Genomic DNA, 22,270 nt, shown 5'->3' with positions numbered 1-22,270 from the left:
CTCCCAGGCCATATTCAAACCCTCCTTATGGTTAGCAGTATGAGCCCACGCTTCTTGAGCATTTTCAAAACAATAAAAGGTAACATGGTTATCTAAATAAATGTAATACCTTCTCGTTAAGGCTTAAATTTTACAAACATGTTCCCTTTCTTAAAACCAATTGTAACTACCGTGCGTTTCTGTATGTCTCGTTTCTTGCCACTTTATAATTGAGAGGGACATTATAACAAACATTTAGTTCTAAGTTTCAACATTCTTTTGTAACTTGCAAATTCATTTCAAAGATTCAAGCCAAACAACGAAAGGAGAACAAAAGGACACACTGCCAATAAAGGAATCAATTTGGCACTTTCACATACATTAGATGTGTTGAGTAGTGCTGGGAACAAGTTGGCCAAGAAAAACAATTATTTATAGTTACAGTGCATAGTGGAGTTGATTTGTTTTCACTGAAATTGCACTGTCAACATTAAGTGTGTTGCCCAAGGACACAATATGTACTGCAGTGGGATTTGAACCTTTGAACCTAGTAAATGCTTTTCCACCATTGCCTAGATTTTGTGTTCGATATAGTTTGAGTTTAGGTGTACTTTGTTGATCCCTGTAGGGAAGTAAGACCTCTGCATTTGCCCCATACATCAATGCCGCAGGGGCAACCTGTCTGGAGCAGTGGGTGCCAAGGCTCATCTCCAGATCTTATGTTAGGCTTGGTCAGAATTACTTAAGCCAAAGGATTTTACCTGTTGTGCATGTTTTGGATTAGTGGAGGAAACCGTAGTGCCCGGAGGGGAGAAACATGCAAACTCTGCACAGAAAGACCTCACGCTGCTGCTGTGAAATGTGTCAAATCTTATTACATTTAAGGCAACTTTTGTATTACATTTCTGGTTTCTGTGTTTGTGGAGATTACATCCGTGGGTGTGACAAACTCTCATGCAAATCATAGTACCAAATTGTTTGTTTAGTAATACACCAAGACTTCATGATGTATAGCTTGCTAACGATTGTCCATTTGAATATACTGTAGCTTGAAGGTCACTTAATTCAGAGGTTACCAAGTTAGTTTGTCTTCAGTATCCTCTAAATCTGATTACTATAGTAGTATACTGCCATTTTATTTTATTGTGAATAGTTGGTATAGTTAAATAGTTAAATAGTCTTTGAATAATCTAAAATCATTCCAAGTTCCCATTGATCAGTGCTCACCTGCCCACAGGGGTCTCCGTATCTCAGATTGGGAAACATTGACTTAATTGACTAAACAAAAAGTTAATTGTTTTGCTGAATTGTCAGACTTGGAAAACTCATTTGTGATATGCTATTTCCTATTGCATTGATTACACCTGACCACAAAAGCAAAAAGCTACTTCATTATTGCAACCACATCTTTTAAACAGGTGCACAGCCGTCTGCTTTCCTAGATACTCCCCCAACACCATTTCAATATTTAAACCCACAGCACACTGATAGATACAGGCTCTTTTATACCACTATCTATAGCTAATTACCATTTTCGCTTAGGTCCAAACAAAAGAAAAAAAGTCTCTGTGATGAATGCGGAGCAAACATGAACATTTCAACAACAATTAGCGGTTTGTTCCCCGTGTGCTGTGACCTGAATCCAAAGGCAGGTACCCACTGAGTCTAACAGCAGCTATTGTCATCTCCTCTCATCACGCCCAGACTCTCCTCCATGCTCTTGTCGCTGTTACTGCTGCAAACCACAAAGACTAAAGCCATTAAAGACATTGTGAATTCAAAATGGACAAATTAAACATAACATTGACCCAAAAGGCTATGGTTTGTAAAAAGGACTGATATTTAATAGCAGCTACAAGCAAAGAAAGAAAAGCAACTGGTCCCATGAACGTGATAGATACAGTAGTGACTTGAATTTAGACAGGGCATCTTCTAACTTTGCACAGCACGATGAATTCTTGTGATATTTGTAGGTTCACAAACTCGTGAGAATCCATCTTGAGAGACTCGTGCTGTAAGGTTCAAATTTGCCCAGTAGCGCACGGACCAATGACAGGGCAGCAGTGATGTTTGTGCAGAAGCCAAAGGCGGAGCGTCCAAAACAAACATGGTGACGCCGACAGATGTACTTCAGCCTATTTTTGCAACAGTACAGACATTCTGTTTGTGAAAAATGTGCAGAGGGAAGCGCTTTGTGCATTTGTGGACAGGAAAGTTGTCTGTTTTTCTCTCAACTGGATGCAACAAAAGTTCAATTTTTGGGCTTGTTCTGCTGTTGTGACACTTTGATCAATCAGATTCAAATATTCATCATGATGTTTCATCAGTGAGAGCCGTTCCAGATTGATAAATGTGTTGAACTCAATTCAGAGTGCCACACATATCAATCTTGCATGAGCCAGGTTAAGAATCTTCCTAGTTCAGAGGTAAATTCTATATTCATTGATCCATACCTAATGCACAGTGTTAAGTGCCCATATAATGGCCACTAGTCTTCCTAGAGTCCTCTTAAAAATGACCATTACACAATAAAAACTGTTACATTTACAATGACAGGAATAACAAAAAAAGTAATAAAGGTACTGGTTACATTAATCAAAGAAAAGGAAGATCTTACTTTGAAACTGCAGTAACTGTACTGTTAGTCTAACTTCAATTGTGCGTGCAGAACAGCGGAGCTGATTCTAATGAAATATGGCTCTGTAGAGCACTGTTGAGTTCAGAAAACTTGTCTTGGGGCGAGGAAGTTTAAGATCACGACCTAGTGCCCTAGTCGGATATCTGTGACTGTTTTACACAGAAAGTTACATTTTTATTTAAATTTGGTTTGCAAAGATTAAGAAAAATATTTATATTTGAGTATTCGAGGCACATGAAAAATGTGCAGAGGTTAGCGCTTTGTGCATTTAAGGACAGGGAAGATGTCTGTTTTTCTCTCAACTGGATGCAACAAAAGTTTTTTGGGCTTGTTCTGCTGTTGTGACACTGAAATATCAGTTAAATAAAAATGTAACTATAAAATAAAAATGTAACTTTCTGTGTAAAAAAAAAAAAAAAAAAGAACTATCATTACCAATTTTGAGTATTTATTTTGTGATTTCCCTAGAACAAAATATAAAATTCTGATCTGCATGTGTTAGTGTTTAATACATATTATTTAATAAGTATTCACATCAAGGATGATTTATTAATTTTCATAATTCCACGGCGTGAAAAAACATACAGATGACACAAAGCAAAATGAATCCAACAATCCACTAAAATTTGAAAGTGTTTCTTTACTGCCTTGTGAAGAAGTTAGTTATGCCAACTATCACAATAAAACAAATTCCAAACTGAATTGAACAATTTCCAAGTTCAAAAGATTAGATTTTGACAAGAAACATTTTTTTCTAAAAGTCCAACGTAGTACTTTTATGGCTATTTTTACAGTTTCTTTCTCTTCAAAAGCTTTGAGCACAACAATCCCCATTTCAGTCTGACAAGCTACTATTTCACATATGGACAATCAGGGTTTCATGTACGTTTGTGGAGTGGTTTTGCACACGTCTCTAGCAGCTTGACAGTAAGGCACTCCTGCATTGGCCTTGAGAGTGAATGACGCGTCCTTGAGCTGTAGCTACACTTGAATAGAAATGCTTTACTTATGTTTTCAAATTTATTATCACTTTTTTTTCCACCTCTGCTGTTTTTTCTGCCTACGCCTTAATCTGAATTTTAAGCATAGCACATGTGAGCAACAGACAGCGACTTGTACTTAGATACTAATGGTCTGTCTGGCACTGGCTTTGAAATATGTTTTTTGGCAAATTTATTGTTAATTTGATTTAGCTCCTCTGCTTTTTCTTATTTAGGGAGGCAGAGTTGGAGCCCATCCCAAAATCTGGGTCTTACAATCAAATTTGTAGGCAATAATAGCATAATGCATAACTTAAATATAGTAATATAACTTAACTGTGACTAGACAGCTATTAAAATAATCGTTATCGTATTTTTTTTTTACTTTTAACTTTTTTTTAACTATACAGACTCGTAAACACATGCAAAAACACCCAATTATTTTTGAGGGCTTGAGGCGTCTTTGTGGGAGACTCATTAGCAAAGCATGCCTAGACCAAAGTACAACTTAATATGTCATAGTTACATCAAGGAAATCATACAACATTGAACTATATCTACTTTATTTTTAAATGGGAGTGCAAGAAAGATGCCAATTATGAAAACTAAAGCAGTCGGGGTAAAGTATAAGTGATTATATAAGTATCTGTTGCCTCTTCACAGCAAAATGAATAAATTGTTCCCAAATACATCAGAGTCCAACTATGACCAGTAACTGTAAAAAACAGATTATGTGAATTGTGACACTTACTGTGGGTCTCTGTTCTGTCATTAGAAACCAGAATAATAAGCCAGTTCATGGAATTGATCAAGTCTGACAAGAGCCAAATTGTGATGACAAGTCTGCAGCTCCTGGCCTGCAGCTGTCAGTATCTGTCAAACGAGGTTAGACAAAAATACATATGGTAATCTATGTGTTAAAGTAGGGTTGTCCAAAGTACCAAAATACCAAAACTAGTATCAAAACTAGATACTCATTGGATACTCATTAGACACTCGGTGGACGTTCTGTAGTTGCCACGATCATGGTTGGCTGCTCTAGTGGCTAAATGGCTAGCACACTGAGCAGTTTATGACATTTTTATCTTACAATTTTTAGTTAATATTTGGAACTATTGGCGTGTGAGATTTATTTTATCTTGTATCCATAGCAACCATGCATGGAGCTAGCCATGCTAGCCAGCTAGCTCTGAAATGCTACTGATTTTCTACATATGGCAGAAAATGTTCCAGTGGAAATAATTTGAGAGAATGTCCCGTCTCATCACCGACCACAAGAACAGAGCGGATTGAGAGGCTTAGAAGAACTTTTCCTGTTGTGTGTCCAGAGTTCATCTGACTCCCTCTGGAGGCTGCTGTGATGCCCAAGCTGCAGGACATTGAGGAGGCGCACATTTGTCCAAAGGGCTGTTACTCTCCTCAGACTGTGCTTATATTGCCCCTTGGGGACAATTAAAGTGATATTGATTAATGATTTGACTGAGAAAGTATCAAAGTTACAGTCACAGGACAGAAATCAACCTTTCCCGAATAGCTTTTGAATGATCTTGAGCTACATCAGACCATATAAACTAATATAAGCCCCAACAGATGAATACAAGAAATGAACATTGTATTGTATTTCTTGTATTCATCCAACAAATGAATACAAGAAATGGTACCAATGTGTGTGTGGTATACTTAAACGAACTACTATTATTTTGTGATTAAAAAATTTCATTCTAGTGTAAAAATGAGTGAATAACATTGCTGCTTTTTTGGGTTTTTTTTGTAATTTCAGTCCCAAAATTGCATCATGGCACTGAGAAATCGAAACTTTTTCATTGTGTCAAAATTGAGCTGGAAATTTTGGTACTGTGACAACACTAGAAGTAAAAAAAGGAAAATGTGGAAATTTGCTCAAGAAATATATCCCGGTTCAGAAAGAGCGATATCAACACACACCAAGTATTACCCTGTTGAACTATGGTGCAGTGTGGTTTCCATGTTATGCCTGCTCAGTGCATGTGTATAATTGGGTTCCTTCCAACGACTATTTTTATGTTACTGTTGGACCTTTATTGAACCAGGAAAGTCCCACTGAGATTGACAATTTCTTTTTAAAGAGAGTCCTGGCCCCATTAGAGACCTGCTGCACATGTCTCTGAGCAGAGGAAGAAAGCGCAGCACCCACAGGACACCTCGGCTGACACTCGCACAAAAGCTCTGATTGGACTTCAAAACCACCACTCTCACAGCAGAGTCACTATACACTGCTACTGTACTGTGCTGGTGTGTATGAAGAAATATATAGAGGGATTCAAGTATTGACTATTGAAATGGTCATTAACTGGACACCACTTTATAATAACTAGACCTTAATTTGTCTTAATGAAGCATAAAGACATATTATAATTTATTTAGGCTAACTACTTAATTAAGGGGTTACAAAATGCACCAATCCCACACTAGTACTTGATATTGGAGACATAAATGCTTTCAATCTGCACTGGTATCGGGTATTAACAACGTAGATTGACCGATATGGATTTTTTCATGGTCGGTTCCGATACAGATCGTTTAGAATCCAAGTGAACCGACGGCCAATAAGCTCTTATTTTGCCCAAATTTTGTGTTTTAAATTCCCAACAAACTCCCCAAGCCCTTTTTATATCACACACTAATAAGAGAGTGGTGTAGTCATGTTTTGTGCAGCTACTTGTCGTGTTCAAAGTGTTCAAAGTGTTCAAATGGAGCTTTATGTGGATTCTTTAGGCCAAAACGAAATATCAGCCTCTGCTTGAGATTTAAGGACGATAGCCGCTATGGTGAAAAGAGCAAAAATTGGCTGGGTTTATCTCTAATCAACAGATCCTTAAAGCTATAGTACTGCAATCGGTATCAGAACAACTTAATTAGGTGGAATATAGAGAGCTACAAATGTTGACTTGATCTCTGCAGAAAATTGTGCTTAATTGGGTATCACTTTATAATAACTACACATTAATTTGTCTTAATGAAGCATGAACAAAGACTTAATTCATAATGACCAGGCAAAAGAAATATTCAGGTTTAGAAACTATTTCATTGAGGGGTTAGGCTTAGTAGTCTGGGATAGTATTTACTAAGCCTGAATCACTCTTTATAAACTGAAACCTTGTTTGAACTCTCACAAGCTCTGATTGGACATCAAAACCAGCACTCTCTCACTGTGGAGCCGACTGCGCTACACTCACTATATACTTCTGTGCTGCTGTGTGGAGGAGAGGGCACTGTGCAGTATAGTATGAAGAAATATATAAAGGGCTCCACAGCTGACTTGATCGCTACGTAATTAAGGAGTTATGGATAAAAGTTGTTAGGCTTTCATTAACTAGTTACTAAGCTTGAATCATTCTTAATAAAGTATTTGTTCATGCTTTATGAGTAAAGTCTTTGTTCATGCTTTATTAAGATTAATTAAGGTGTAGCTATTATAAGGCGCTACCCACTTAAGCAGAATTTCCTGCAGATATCAACAGGTGGAGTTTTCTAGATGTAGGTTATAAAAAAATCTATAAGAAATATATAAGAATGGATATTGGATTAGGATGTTCAGTGTAATCTTGCTAAATTGTCAAGCATTTTTTTCAAGCATGATTTTTTTAAACACGTAATGTATTAATATTCAAAATGTACAAATCAATAATGTATACTACATCAGTGTAATGGGATTGTCTACTCATAGTGCCCAAGTGACACGTCCCAGGCATAACAAGTGCACTAAGTAACTTCTCTGGTAGAAGGTCCGCCACCTGCTTGTCTCCATGGAAATATCAGTACATTATCCAAGACGAAAGAAAAATCTGTAACTGAATAAATGCAAGAGAAGTTTATTGCCAGATTGTCAAAATTTCAGGGCAGGCAATAAATCTCCATGTAGATAAGCAAGTAGAGCACCTTTTAGATATGCAAGTAACCAACGCAACTTCCATTTTCATCCTTATTTATTTGCTTAAAGTACCAGAGGAAAGGCTGTGCTGGTAATAGTAGTGTGAAGTCGTATCATTTTGTACAGGTTTTATAAGTCACTGATTGCATGCCGAATAGTTTGCCCAAAGGCGCGATCTTGGTGAGCTTTAAGAAAGTGAAAGTCCAAGGGCAAGACTGGGCTCATTATATTCAACAGGTCACAGTGTCCTTTATAAAAACCATTATAAATACTTTATTAGCGGCAGAAAAACTCTAAAGTCGTGAACAGGTTTTAAAGAGCAAAAAAGGCAGTGAACAAAGAGAGGTGCATTGTATTGATGTGGAAAACAAAACTGATCCAAATAATCTAGTTCTGAAGTTAGCGTTGGTTCATATTTTTAACTGGTAAAATACTTTTAAACTTTTCTTGAGATTAACAGTGGCTACAGTTACATGTGCAATCAGAATCAGATTATTATCAGAGTTTTAGAATAATAAGATTACAAAAAATTACATGTAAATAATAAAATCATCAGATTTCTTTCTGATCACTTTACATGTCATTAACCCTTTAAGGACTGAGCACACTATGAGCCAGTATAGCTCACCTAGACTTTTATTCTTTTTTTAGCCATAAAAATCATGTATCAGAATATACTGCATTTTTTCACACAACTACCTCTATTTTACATATCCATCCGTATTTTTTCTTTTACGCATCAAATAAATGACGGGAACATCCCCGCAGCACCCGCGCTCTCATTCGTCACCTTCGAGGGACAACAGAGGCAGATTACCGTAATGATGGTAAAATGTTTAAATAGCCCCATGTCTCCGCTTTGAGACGCCGTTTGAATTTACATGAGAGCACGACTGGTTGAGTTATGCTACTGGAAAGTCCGCAAACGTGCTGTATCGGCGACGATAGCATCCGACGCTATAGGGTTAAAAGCATCTTAAATGTCCAGAAATCAGATAATAATCAAGAGGCACCTCAACAACACAACAAACACACAACAGAAAAAATGTTTTATGCTAAAATAAATACTTAGAAAATATACATCTATATATCCATCTTACTTGGTAATCTAGGTCACCTTTCTGCAGATCTGACATGTAACTTGGCCTATATTGGTGCCACGTGCTTGTCTCCATGGAGATGACGCCATACTTTGGAACATTCTCTACTGAGATAAGTGTAAGGTAGTGCACTTTAAAATGCCAGTCTAAAAATAGTATATTGTTCATAACAAAGCGCAGGAGATTGACAGCATATTTACACCTTACTTCAAATTTGCATAAAACTTATATTGAAGCAAGATGTTGGCAATTGTTCTTACCTGGCTCTGTGAAGTTGAGGAGGGAACAGGAGTAGGGGTCTTCTCTGTCCTCTTCTGGTATGGGGCAGCCTTGTTTGCCCACAATAAACTTCACCCCCACCCTGAAAGAAAAACATAGAAAACATAAATAGCACGAACCAAGAACACACTCGGAGGACTTTGTTGAATCGGTCTTTTGTGCGGTGATATTGGACTCAGGAGATAGGCATTTCTAAAGCTTGTCCATCTCGACACCTCCGTTACCATGGCGACACGGGTTGCTTAAAGGCCATCACACCTTATCAGAGCACACATCTGTGAAGGAGCCGTAGAAATGGACAAAAGAAGAAACAGCTAAGAACAATATCACAATATCAGCCATCTAGAATGATAAAGCGGTCCACATGGGCACTAAGTAAAGAGCTCGGAGCATTTTAGGAACAGGCAAAAGCACAGGATAATAGAGTGAACAGTGAGTTTAACATGAACTCAATTTCAACAACATTATACAAGTGATAAAAACACAAAACTATTAGGATTGTGTAATTCATTTATTTTAATAGACTTGAGATCTAGTCATTACAACTGATCAGCTTGGGGTTTTTGACAGGTAAAGGCATGTTTTTTCGAGGAGCTCAAACTTTTTTTTTTTTCTTCTGCAAAGGGATTTGATTATTTTGGGGATTGAATGGCACTGATTATTGGTCTGGCTGGCATGGTCATAAAATTAATATTGAAAGCTACATATTTTCTGTTTTTGAATGAGAAAAAATAAAAAAAAATATTCATGACTGATCAATGCGAGGAAAGAAATACAAGTTTTTGGCCTATCACCCAGCCCTAACTAACATGGATGACTGCTAGATTTATGCATGGTTTGAGTCATTGTTTTAGTTTTAGTTTTAATTTGAGCATATTTGAATTAATTTTTGTTTTTGATAGATGTTAAAATGTAGTGGTCTGAGATTTATTAATTAAAATAATCCTGGTTTGGCTCGATCTTAATCCAGATCTCCCACATTCACTTCTGGTTAAGACCTTGTTGAGGAGAATTTTCACAAAAGTTTTGCAAGTCTACATACATTTTCAACAGTTATTCAATCCACAGCACTTGTTTTGTCTTATACAATACTGCAGCAGCCATCACCTTTAGGTCCAAACTGAATAAGACAGGCCTTTTCCCTCCATCTCTGGGTGTGTGACCCTTAAAAATGAACAGGACGGTCCATAACAGGAGGTGAGGACAGAGGCGGACACAGTGCAGAGGTGACACTGAAGCAAGCCCGAGTTTAGTCTTAAATTGGTCATGATTTTGTCACAATTTCAGTCCTGATTTAGTTTAAATAAACAGGACTTCACATTATTACAAGATGCTTAAAATATTTCAATTTGACACTTAACTCTTACTTTCACAAGAAACTTTGTTAATTTTCTGGTGGAGGGTTCGCTTGTTGTCTCCATGGAGTAATGTGGTATTAAACTCATCTAGCTTGCATTTATTCATTTATAAGTTTTTATATAAACAAAGACGTTGAAGGGACGCCTCTCCACAGATCTCACCTGCAACTTGGCTTTAGAATCAAAATTACTTTAATCATCCCTCATATCAAATGTTGGTCATCACAGAGATAGAGAAGTCTAATGCCATACTGTCTAACACTCGAGGAAAAGCAGTGACATCTGCATGGAGACAAGCAGGTGACCTCTTGCAAGAAAAGTTATAGTTCACCCTTAAGATTACTACATGATTATAATTTCCCATTAGTCTAAAATGTCTTTTGTGGTGATTTTACATTTATAATTAGAAAAAATTTAAAGATGAACATCTGCAAAAAGATATAAATGATTATGGTTTCATCGTCAAGTCATATCCAAGTACCCAGCATGCTCATTTTTGCTAGGACAGAGGAGGAACAGATGAGATAAGGAGGGTTGTCCCACAGGTGAGGGAGAACAAAGGAAGGACACAGTGGTGAGGATGGAAACTGAGGGGGCGCACCTGTGCTGGAAGCGGGGGTGACTCTGCAGGTAGCCCAGCCATGTGTCTCTTATGGCCTGTCGCAGCTCATGATGGTGCCGAGCCGAGAGCACTCCCACCAAAACATCGTAGAACGGCAACGCTTCGTCTGCAACACAATCAAATATTCATCTGCGAGTTAAGTACTGCTGCTTTTGAAATGGAAATTCCAGACGGTTACCTCATGTGGCAGAGAAACCGTGCCCTACACCAGTCAAAACAATAAAGGTTAGGATTTCAACATTTGAAATTCAGCCTTCTTTCTAGGCAGTTTTTAAGAAAAGTCTAAGGAGGAAGAAAGGGGGATTAAGTTACTAGAATGCGTACAATTGCAGATGCTGGAAAGGAGAAATCAAATCTAGAAGCACTCAAGGTAGTATAGAGAGACATTTGAAAATACAACATAAAGATACAGGCTCAAGATAAATACTTTTCAAGGGATAAATGTCATCTCTCAGCCAAAAAAGTACAAAGTTTTATAAGAAATGACTATATTTCTTCTACTTATATTGACTTGAGTGACGTTAATATCGTCATATCTTGATCGAGATGGTGAGCCGTGTCAATCAAATTTTTAAAGTTCTGTAACTGGTCCCTTTCTGACATTTACAGAATAGAATTATGCATTTACCTTTTTAAAGGAGCACTGCATAACTTTTTAGTGGGGGTCATCCATCTGCTTGTCGCCATGGAAATGTTACTGCACAGCCTGAAATGTTCCACAAAATGGCATTTAACTGGTCTGTCTGCATTTATTTATTGCAGGTGTTTTATTGCTCAAAAATACCTTAACAAGCATGTTTTCTTGGAGTATTTGTGCTCACCTTTCCGCAGAGCTAACCTATTCCTTGTCCGCATAGAAACAGATAAGTGTAATGCCATAATATTGTGGAAGGCAAAGCAATAACCTCTCCATGGAGACTAATCCCCCTATACCACCAGGAATGTTATATACAGCACCTTTAGGTATTGTAAATTTTGAGTTTCAGTAGTTTGGGGATTGGATACTGCAGAGCGGGAACACCCAAAAGAGATGCAGTCTCTGGTCTTTTTGCCAACATTATTCAGGAACAAACCCATTTTCCTGCCTCTAATTAGGGGAACTAACGATTATTTTAGTAGTTGACAAGTCAGTGATTAATTTTAGTCGATTGGTCAAACGATTATTTCTATTGTACATTTTAATAAAGTCCATACATTATCAACCACATAAAAAGTAGAAATATGGTTACTGAATAGCGAATAATCATGATTTAAGTGTATAAAAGATGAAAATTAGAATGTGGTGATTATTTTTTGACATTTTGATTTAATAATGCCATTTTCTTTATTGCTATGAAATGTCTTTTAATATATGTTTCTGAGTCTGTACAGGCTTGATGGATTATTTGTTGGAGCCCTCTCTCTAATACATCTATACTGAGGACAAAATGTTGACTTCAGTGGTTAATAAACCCCACTCTTTAACAAACAGGCAGGTGCTATGAAGACAATTGATCCTATTCACTTCTCCAGTCAATGTTCCCCTGATTGATGAATGTAGCTCGATATGGGAAGAAAATGACAACAAGCACCCTCATAACACAGGGATTTAAATGATAACCACTCTGCCACAATGCACCTTCACAGAATACCCTCTACAAACAGATTAATACTTTATAATTAACGGTAGATCAGCTGCAAATGAATATTCATCATTACCTATTAAATACATTTGACATCTGCCTTCATATAAACTCCTTGTGTAGCGGTTAACTTCTACTGCAACAGCGCAATGAAGGTTTTATGTGGAAAAGCAACAACTGCCACTATACGCAGTCAGCCATTTTACAATCTGAAAGTCATGTAACACAAGAGTCGGTTTTCCTTGAGGAGGTCCATTTCCTATATAAAACAATAAGCTAAATGCAGATCAATACTGACTGCACTATTGTCACAAAATAAAAGGGAAAATAACTTTTGTTTGCAAGTCTCACCAATGAATCAATGCTGCATGAAAAACCTTGACATTTAGGTCGAGATAATTTGATCTGTTCAATCATAACTGTAGACAAAATACAATTCATCAAATTTGAATCAAAGCATGATCAAAACAGTTGCAAATCATATAATTACAATTGACATGGGGGTTTTTAATCAACATTTGAATCAGGTCTACAGCCAGTCTTTGGTAGTTGAAACTGAAAATAAAATAAAATAGATTATGTTTAAGTTATATGACTTTAAAATTTGTTGATTAAGATAAAGTTTGTATAAAAAGCCCTAAAATAAATGATAAAATGTCACATTTAGGCCTGTCACGGTAAAAAATCTGAAGTACGATATATATCGCTGCAGAGAAATATTGCGATAAAAGATAATGCTGAAACTACCTTATGCCACTGATGGAAAGCAGGAAAATCCCAGTGAACCTATTTATAAATAGAGTGTATAATTAACAGGAATGAGCCACAACAACTAAATAGCAGGATGAACCAATAATTAGGCATAGAGGTTATTTATTCAACCTGCTACAGCTCAAATCTTATCATTTTACATAAAAAAATGGCACACATCTCCCTGCTTTTGCAAAAAAAATTTACACACGATTAATACTGAGCCCTAAAATATATTGTTCCAGCTTTCATATATTGAACAATAACTCAATATTGTAATTATAGTGACAAGCCTAGCTGCATTTCAATGAAAAAGGCGTATCAAAAATTGTGATAGATCAGCATGAAGAAAAAAAAAAGGGATCATTTTCACTCAACAATAGGAATCCATCAGTGTGTACAGTATGCCTAATAGATACTGCTATGTCACAGTTGACAATAAGATAAAGTAGCTTATATTCAGTGTCATCAAATATTTATGCAGTACCTACAATCAATGTAATGGAAATATCTAGCTCCTCTTAGGAAACAGGCTGTGCCCTTACACAATAAGACAACATCTAAGTAAAGCAGAGAAGGAGAATCAATTATTCCAAACAATACTATTAGCATTTATATCATCATCCAGAGCTTATGCATTTTGTCTTTCAATTCAGAAAATCCTACGCCAGTGTTTCCTAGGCAATTAAAAATACCAGACAATGAGCAAAAACTCAATTACTAAACGTGCGGAGTGCCAAAATGTAAATGTCCAAAATGTGAAAAAAATGAATGAATAAAAAATGACTGTATTGCTCAGCGGCAAACAAGATGCATAATTGATCAAAAGGCGTATCTTCTAGTCAAAAACTAAAAAATACACACGTCTGCAAGAATCTGAAATTATTTGTAGGCTTTAGCGAGGTTTGAGAAGTGGAGAGCAGTCTGCAGAACCGGAGAGATGCACATTAAAAAAGAGAGAAACTTGGCTTGATCCCACCAACGCCCAGCACTCTTGAACTGTCACATTTTATTATTAGCTTTAAAAATAAAACCCCACACGCAGCTACGACCATAACTGGATAATAAAACATAGGTTTGCGAGTCAACTACCTGTTTCTAGTCCAACTACCAACGGAAACACACTTCCCATATGCGTACGCGTAAAGTTAGCCAAATCCAAGCTGGCAAAACAAAGTTATCTTGGAGGAAAAAGCCCCCGGGAAGAGGCAGAAAAGTACCCGAGGTTGTGTTGCTCTCCACCAGGTCTGCGGAGCGTCGTTGGACCAACCACAAGTGCACCAGGAGGGCGACGGCACAAGGCAGCAGAGCGAGCGCTAGCCTCCGCATGGACAGCCTCTTCAGTCGGCGGGAGCAGCCTGGAGGAGCCGGAGGAGCCTCGTCTCTGTGCCCGCCTGTGAGTGCCTGTCTGCGGTCTGAGCTCCTCCGTGTGAGCGCCTCATTTCAGCAGCTCTCCTCCGGACCCTCAGCTCTGCCTCATGTCTGCCTCCGCCGCGAGAGAGAGACGGGCCAATGGGAGAACAGGAAATCCTGCCGCGGTGCCGTCTGGGAAATGTAGTCCTGGCTGTTCTAACCAATTACAACCAATGAAGAAAGTTTTGCACAGAACATTTAATCAATATTAATTTAGTGCAGATCAGTGTATGTATTTATTCATTTATTCTACTATACTCCTCCTGAATTTTGAAGCTGATGATAAGATAAATGCACTCACTTGGTTATTACATCATATGTAAAGTAGCTAACCACCATCGGAATGTAAATTTGGCTTTTGTGGGGTTAAAAGCAATGCAATCTGGAATAGGCTAAAGGCTACTTTATTAACACCCATTTGCTGAGAGAAAGGAGAGCACCTGCCATCTATTTGTATTTTATGCACCTATAACTGCAGTAGTGTATCCCTAAAGGCATTTCTGTATAACCTGGCTCTTTCTTGCTGCTGTTGAGGCAAATGGAATGTACAGCTGCAAATCAATTGAATAGTCCATCTTACCTTTGCAAAGACTTTGCTATCCTGAGGACATGAAGTTTCCTTTTATGTGCCACTTTGTTCAACTCCTGGTTTTAAAGTGAATTGCTGCTGTTGCACAATAATAATGCATGGGTCTTGTAAGGGCTTTTCTCGACAGCAAAGTTGCTTATGACATGACGTATGATATTGAACTTCCCAAAAATATTGTTTTTTCCATCACACCTGATTCCGAAAGTGTCTTGCCCAAGGACACAATGGCAGTTTGCACTGGAGCCACTGCTCCTGACTGTGCCTCTTGTATTCAAGGTGTCTATCACCCAAGTACTCACCAGGCCTGACCCTGTTTGGCTTTAGAAAGAGCTGGGCAGGTCACAGATGCACAGAGTTAGCTTTCATGTGTTGCAAAAATGCCAGATGCCCAGATGGTTTAGAGGTTACCTTTGAATTCCATGCTTCCCTCCATAAACAAGATAAATACAGTGATCAGATGTTAAAATTCTTTAAATTTTGCCTATAATCTACCTATCTTACTGCCCTCCAAAGTTCAGGTATTAAACTAAATCGCTATAAAGTAATATTTTTATGAGATTTGGGCAACTTTTGCTCACATAAAGTTTAGTATAAGATCCACACATTTGGTAAGCACTGCTGTGGTCTGTATTTTTTCATTTTATTGCCACATTAAAATAACGCTAGATTGCAGTTTTCAACCAAAGAGCGTTAAATGTGTAAACAGAATATGTGCGTGAGCAGAAAAATAGTTTATTACATGTCCTAGAAGTAAATGAAAACATTAAAGTATAGATAAAATCTCTGCATGCATTTTAAATGAAGCAGAGGGGAAACACATTCAAAAGTCTTTATTTTGTCCTTTGGCAACAGAAGTGTAACAGATTTGTATGCATTTAGATAAACGTAATGTACAAAATCTGTGCATTTATTATTTATTCATTTTTAATTTATGTAGCTTTTAGCCTATAACTATGGTCTCACTATGGCTGATAGAGTATCATATTTTGGGTTTTGTTTTTTGTTTTGTTTTTTGTAATAGGCAGCCTGGGTAATATTATTTAGAATTAAGCTATTTCTGTCCCCTGTTATGTTTCTAATATATCAGGAGGTTTAAATAAACTCTTTATTTATACTGACCTGTTTAGACCCACACATGTGCTTTTATAGACAAATGCCAGAGAGCCCTATTACACAGAAAGAACATGCAGATTAGTTTTCTCTTGCTCTGTCTCTTTACATATCTATCTATCTTGTGTTGTTTGTCCCTCTCATATTTTGTCTTGATTTGTGTACACTTTTACCTCTTTACCCCGGGCACAATACGTCTTTGTTATCTTGATCATTACATAATTGTTTTTGCAGAGCCCTCATTATGCAGATTTCCATCTCTGGCAGATTGTTTATTTGAAAGGGAACAATGTTTGGAGCACACAGTCTAGCATGTGCATTTCCAACACTTTTTTTCCTCTCCAAATCTTGTTTTTATTTATGTTTCTTTCATTGCACCGCATTGCATCTCTGCTTCCATTGCCTGCAGAGGTTCAGGCAGCCAATGCATGAGTTCATAAATATATTGTACGCATCATCTTAAATTTTTGGTTGTAACTTAAAGCATAAATATTAGGTCAAGATCACATACATTTTGAAATATTATTGCAACTATTCATTAGAAACATGGGATTTAACAGAGAACAGCAGGCAAGTCTTAGCTAAAAAGAAATATAGATAATAAAGCACCGAATGAGCTGTATCTGAACTTCATAATGTGAATTTGGGCCTTTCTGATGTTTTTGCTGACATACCCACTGAGACTATTGGAGATGAGAAATCTTTTTTTCTCCCCCCTACAGCTGTTTTTTATCACTCATGAATTCTCTTTTGGTTTTTTGGTTGGGATCGTCAGAAATAAACACAGAATCAATTCTCTAATTCATTCACTAGGGGCAACATAGAGTCATCATCAGTTCTCCTGCATGCACAATGTGAGACAGCCCACTCTAAACTAATATGCAAACTTCACACAGAGAAGAAGAGTTAGCCCAAAAATAATACCAGGGGCTGCATCTGCTGTTTTTATAATCTAAGATGTTTTTTCTATTGTCTGGCTCCATGTGATCGTTCATTTAGCATTTTACTTTTTACAAGTTTTTGCTAATAGAAGTATTTATTCAGGCTATAACCATAAATCAGGTCTAAACCAAGACTAAACAAATTAATTAGAAGAGGTAGAGCACTTCACTGTGTCACTGGTGTCCCTACTTATGCAATAAAGGATTTTTAATATAATCAGTCGGTGTGCCTCGGGTTTGTATCTTGCCCATTTTATATTAGTAAGGGCCACATTTTGCTAAGAACTAAATCAATGAAAAAACAAACAGACTAAAGCATTCTTAAACCATGATAAGGGGGAAAAAACTGAATTTCTCCATTTAAAGGAAGCATATGTCTTGATAAACAGTGTAGGTTTATGCTGTTTGATGTCTATCTATCTGAGGCATGTCCAAACTCGATGTCCAAATTGTGGCTCTTGGATCATTTTTTCTAAGGTTGCTGAATTTGAATTATTATGAGCAGCACTTTTTACTGCAAATGTACAAAATCTACCATTAAAATCTCAGAGGGTAGAGCTTATTTTTGGTTCCAAGCTTTAACAAGATGTCTGTGTAATCCCTCAGTCGTCCAGGTATGATCCATAGTGAAATAAAAACTCAAATCTGTCAACTGGACAAAAAGTTGTAGGAGTAAAGATGTTCAAGCTCAATCCAAGCTCTGGTCAGATGCTGGTGGACACTGCCTTATATCTGTCTGTGTTAGTTTCACTGTACCCAGCTCCTCCCTTCCATTTGACAGATTTCTTTTACTATTTCCAAGCCTTAAAATAAGTGGTGTGTTGGTCAGACTTCATATCATCACCGTTGCGCTCTGCTTTGTGTAGCGTTTTGTAATTTCCATATGGCCCCCAATGAAAAATAATGAACTCCTTTAGTCTATCTGCTCTTTACTTATTCAAACCACAGTCCACGGTCCATATTTATTCAGAGTCATTGTGACAGAAGCACATTATAAACAGCGTTGGTGAGCTGTCAGACTCGACTAAGCTCTGATTCAGGTTTACTCCCAGGTGAGGCTGTCAGCACACGCTCCACTGGTCTCACCAAATAACACTTTATTTCCATGTTAATATCGGGGCGTGAATTATGATCACTGACTATCAAAACAACCTGCAGTTATTCTACGCTCGTACGTGTTTTCTGTTTGTCTACGAATGTTATGCTGATGTTTATGCAAATGCTAATCCCTAGTTTAACCTGCACATGTGTAGTGTACAGATGTGGAGTTTAGCCACAGGAGGTCCCCAGCTCACACCACTTCAAAAGACACGGGCCTGCAGCATGTTGAATAGTACTTTTAGATGTGCAAAATTATGTAGCCTATTTGGTAATATTAGAGGCTTATGGATAGTGTTGGGAAGTAACCAAATACATTTTTCATTTGGTGGCATTCAGAATACAATTACTTTCCTGAAATCAAAGGAATACATTGATCACAAAATGTAGGCTTCAAACTGTATGTAATTAGTGAGATTTTTCCTTCTCCAATCAGTGACAAACAGTGAAGCAAACATAAAACTGTTTTTAATCCAATGTTGCGTCTTTACACTATGATTTAAATGGAACTTGGTGTAAAAGTATTCAGATTACAGTAATCCGATTGAACTATGGAACGGAGTATGTTACTAAATACATTTTAATACAGGTATTCAATATTCTATAACTAAATATATTTTCATAATATTCTTCCCAGTGCTACTTATGGATAAATAGTTTTCTTTACATTGTTTTATTGCACTTGAACAACACAGTGAATGAGAAATCCATATGGGCTATGTTTAATTTCAAGGCCATTTCAATCAACTGTGATGGTGAAATTAATTAATCAACAAGTACCTTAAAAAACGTTTATGCCTGTCTGCTATCAGTGGAATAACCTCACAAACCAATCTAGAAAATATGATGTGAACTGAATGGAAATGTTTTCAATAAACAAAGTACTTAATAATAATAATAATAATAATAATAATAATAATAATAATAATAATAATAATAATAATAATAATAATAATAATAATAATAATAATAATAATAATAATAATAATAATAATAATAACTCATTATTCAGAGGTACATTTCTTTTCTGCCTCATTCACAGTTTCACTTTTGATGGCTTACAATTAGGATTGCCGAGTATCACTTGAGTCCTTGTGCTGTACAATGTACCAAATGTTTGTACGATTATGATATACAAGATCAGCAGTTCAGCTGGTGGAGTGTTTGTCCACTGATCCAAAGGTTGGTGGTTCAAATTCCGCTCTCGACATAAACATCATTGTTTGAGCGGTCAGATCCACTGAGCCACAGGTTGGCGGTGCGATTCCAGCTCCCACTGATGCTGTTGTATGCTTGGGCAAGACACTTAACCTCCAGAGTGTGTGTGCACTGGTGCATGAGTGTGTGTGAATGGGTGAGTTGTTCCTTGATGTAAAGGGCCTTGAAGGTGGAAAAGTGCTATATATAAAATTGACCATGTGTGACCACATTATTCATTGCTTCAATTGTGTGATAGGTTAAATACAGAGGACACATATTCTTTTGGCATAATTAAAGGCACACTGTGTAACTTTACAACAATCTACTTGTGATGGTGACTCTATGGAGATGTTGCTGCTTTTCCTAGGGTGTCCTCCAGTATGGCACTAAACTTATTTATCCCCATGGAGACAAATAGATGGCACCATCAGGTCAAGTTGCAGCTAGGATCTGTGGAGTGGCAATTCCACTCAAAAGTAAGACTGCATGGTTTTCAGTGTATTTTTAAGAGATAAAAACACTTCGAGGCCATGGAACGTTTTACTCAAAAACAATAACATCTCCATGGAGACAAGCTGAAATGCTGATAGAAATTAAGCTTAAACGTGCACTGCATAACAAACTAGCAGATGTACACATATATATATTTATATAGACTTTTAGTTTTTATGACAAAAAAGTCGATGCAGGCAGAAGTGGGTTGCTGTTTCCTTTAATTCATTTGATCCGTTGGAGGATTTACAAAGCCTGCGATATTTAAATGCTGTTTAACCCCTCAAAACAATAACAACATCTTCCATTACACACTACACTGGGACTCCGAGGAGGATATGTCCAGCGTAGCACCCAGAAGTCGATATCACACCATAGTCTCTGTTATAGATAGAAATAAATCCATGCAATATTCATCTGTAGGCATTAGGTTTCTCATTTGGCACCGTCGTCATGTGGAGGTCAGAGCTCTGTTTCAGGAAATACAAATGAGGGAGGCTGCGTTCACACTGGAGACAGGAGGGGCCCAACACAATCACAGTTTTATATTTAATTGAATTCTATTAACTGTGTTAATTGTATTAATGTTCTTGATCTTGGATGGATTAAAGGTGCACTGTGTAATATTTTCTGGGGGAGGGTCCACCACTTGCTTGTCCCCATGGAGATGATATTGTTTTGCCTGGAATGTTTCACAGTCTGCCATTGATTATCTGTCACCATGAAGACGCCAGCAGGTCAGCTCTGGGAAGAGTCAGCCCCACTGGCAGTAAGAATGTCATAATAAAGTCTAATGTCATATTGCGGGACATTCCAGGCAAATCAAGAAAACATCTCCGTGAAGACAAGCAAGTGGCAGCTCTCCCATCTGAAAAAAGTTACAAAGTGTAGCTTTAAGCAGGTTCTAATAATATTTTGTAATAGTAATATTTATATGACACAGATGGGACGTCAGACCTTGTGTTTCACCTCATTTCTGCACTCCTCCTGAGCTGAAACACACGGCCATAATAAATCTATTGACTAAGATGAATCTAATCTCATTTTTTACACAGAGGAGCTGGAGGACACGTCCGCTTCCAACGACAAGGCTCCACTATGAATCTTTTATATCAATGCTATGATTAAATAGATTTTGCAAAATTAATTAGGCCTATATAATTTTATAAGTATTTGTAGAAACGCATAAATAACACTTTAAACGGGCCTTGGGTTAGTGAAAATTTTGATCCGATGTTCTAATCTGTTTGGGAATAACTTTTTATAATCTACTGCAGCTACCAAGGGGCTTTATGGATGGAACATTGAATCAATTACAAAGAAAAGTTGTTATTTTATCGAACCCTACTTAAAATCAGTTGTGATATGGTTAAAAAAAACACAGAATTGACTTCAAGCTAGAATGCACAAACCACAACAACAGATATCAATGTTTACAATAGCTTACACATATATATCCATATTAGCCTTGCATGTTTTCCTCCAGTCAAATCATATCGTTCTGGTCAGAAGAAAATCGAATATGAGCCACGTTTGCACCCAGTGTGAACGCAGCCATACGGTATCATATTTCTAATGTATAATGGCTATTCAAATCCCAAGAGGAGATTCCCCTTAATGTACACATATCACTCAAAACGCCCAGACCATAGTAGAGATCTCATACCACGTTACATAAACCGACCCTACCACTGTTTTTAAAAAATATCAGATAGTATCAATAATTGCATGTATTTATAAATGTTTCATCCTAAATATCATACAAGCTCGTAGCACAACACGTCATGTAGCTGTCAGTGCTGTGCAACAAAGAGTCAATATTACTACTTAGATAACAATAATGATAAGAACGATCATAACAATTCATTGTAAAAATTAGCAAATGCTAGAATAATAATAATAATATCTAACATATAAAGGAAAAGGGGATCTGACAGTGTGCTTTTTCTTCCAAAATTCAACAAAAAGGAGAAATGATAGAAGTCTGTTAGCAGTATAATAGACACTGCTGTATCAGACTTTGGCACTGTAACGTACTGTACATAGACAAAAACAGCGGTCCCATTGGAAACGTATGGGGCGGCCGGAGGAGGAGCAGAAACATGCAGGCCTGTGTTTTGGCATTAAAGTCAAAGGCCATGCCATTCACTCGATAGGACAGGCAAGAGAGCTCAGGAGACATGCCCGTG

General features: G+C 37.2%; 1 protein-coding gene across 1 annotated transcript in view; it reads right to left on the bottom strand.

The window, feature by feature from the left end:
- Nucleotides 1-14,736, bottom strand: part of b3galnt2 (beta-1,3-N-acetylgalactosaminyltransferase 2) — a 37,028-nt gene extending 22,292 nt beyond the window's left edge. Inside the window, exons 1-3 of the mRNA XM_033980255.2 lie at nt 14,459-14,736; nt 10,846-10,972; nt 8,868-8,968 (exon numbers count right to left, since the gene is read on the bottom strand). Coding sequence (XP_033836146.1) covers nt 8,868-8,968; nt 10,846-10,972; nt 14,459-14,567 — 337 coding nt within the window. The 5' untranslated portion in view covers nt 14,568-14,736. The remainder of the gene's footprint in view (nt 1-8,867; nt 8,969-10,845; nt 10,973-14,458) is intronic.
- Nucleotides 14,737-22,270: the final 7,534 nt, after the last annotated feature.

Source organism: Periophthalmus magnuspinnatus, chromosome 15, assembly GCF_009829125.3.
Source record: "Periophthalmus magnuspinnatus isolate fPerMag1 chromosome 15, fPerMag1.2.pri, whole genome shotgun sequence".
NCBI lineage: Eukaryota > Metazoa > Chordata > Actinopteri > Gobiiformes > Gobiidae > Periophthalmus > Periophthalmus magnuspinnatus.
The sequence above is the reverse complement of the archived record's forward strand: the minus strand, read 5'-3'. Positions and strand labels throughout refer to the sequence as shown.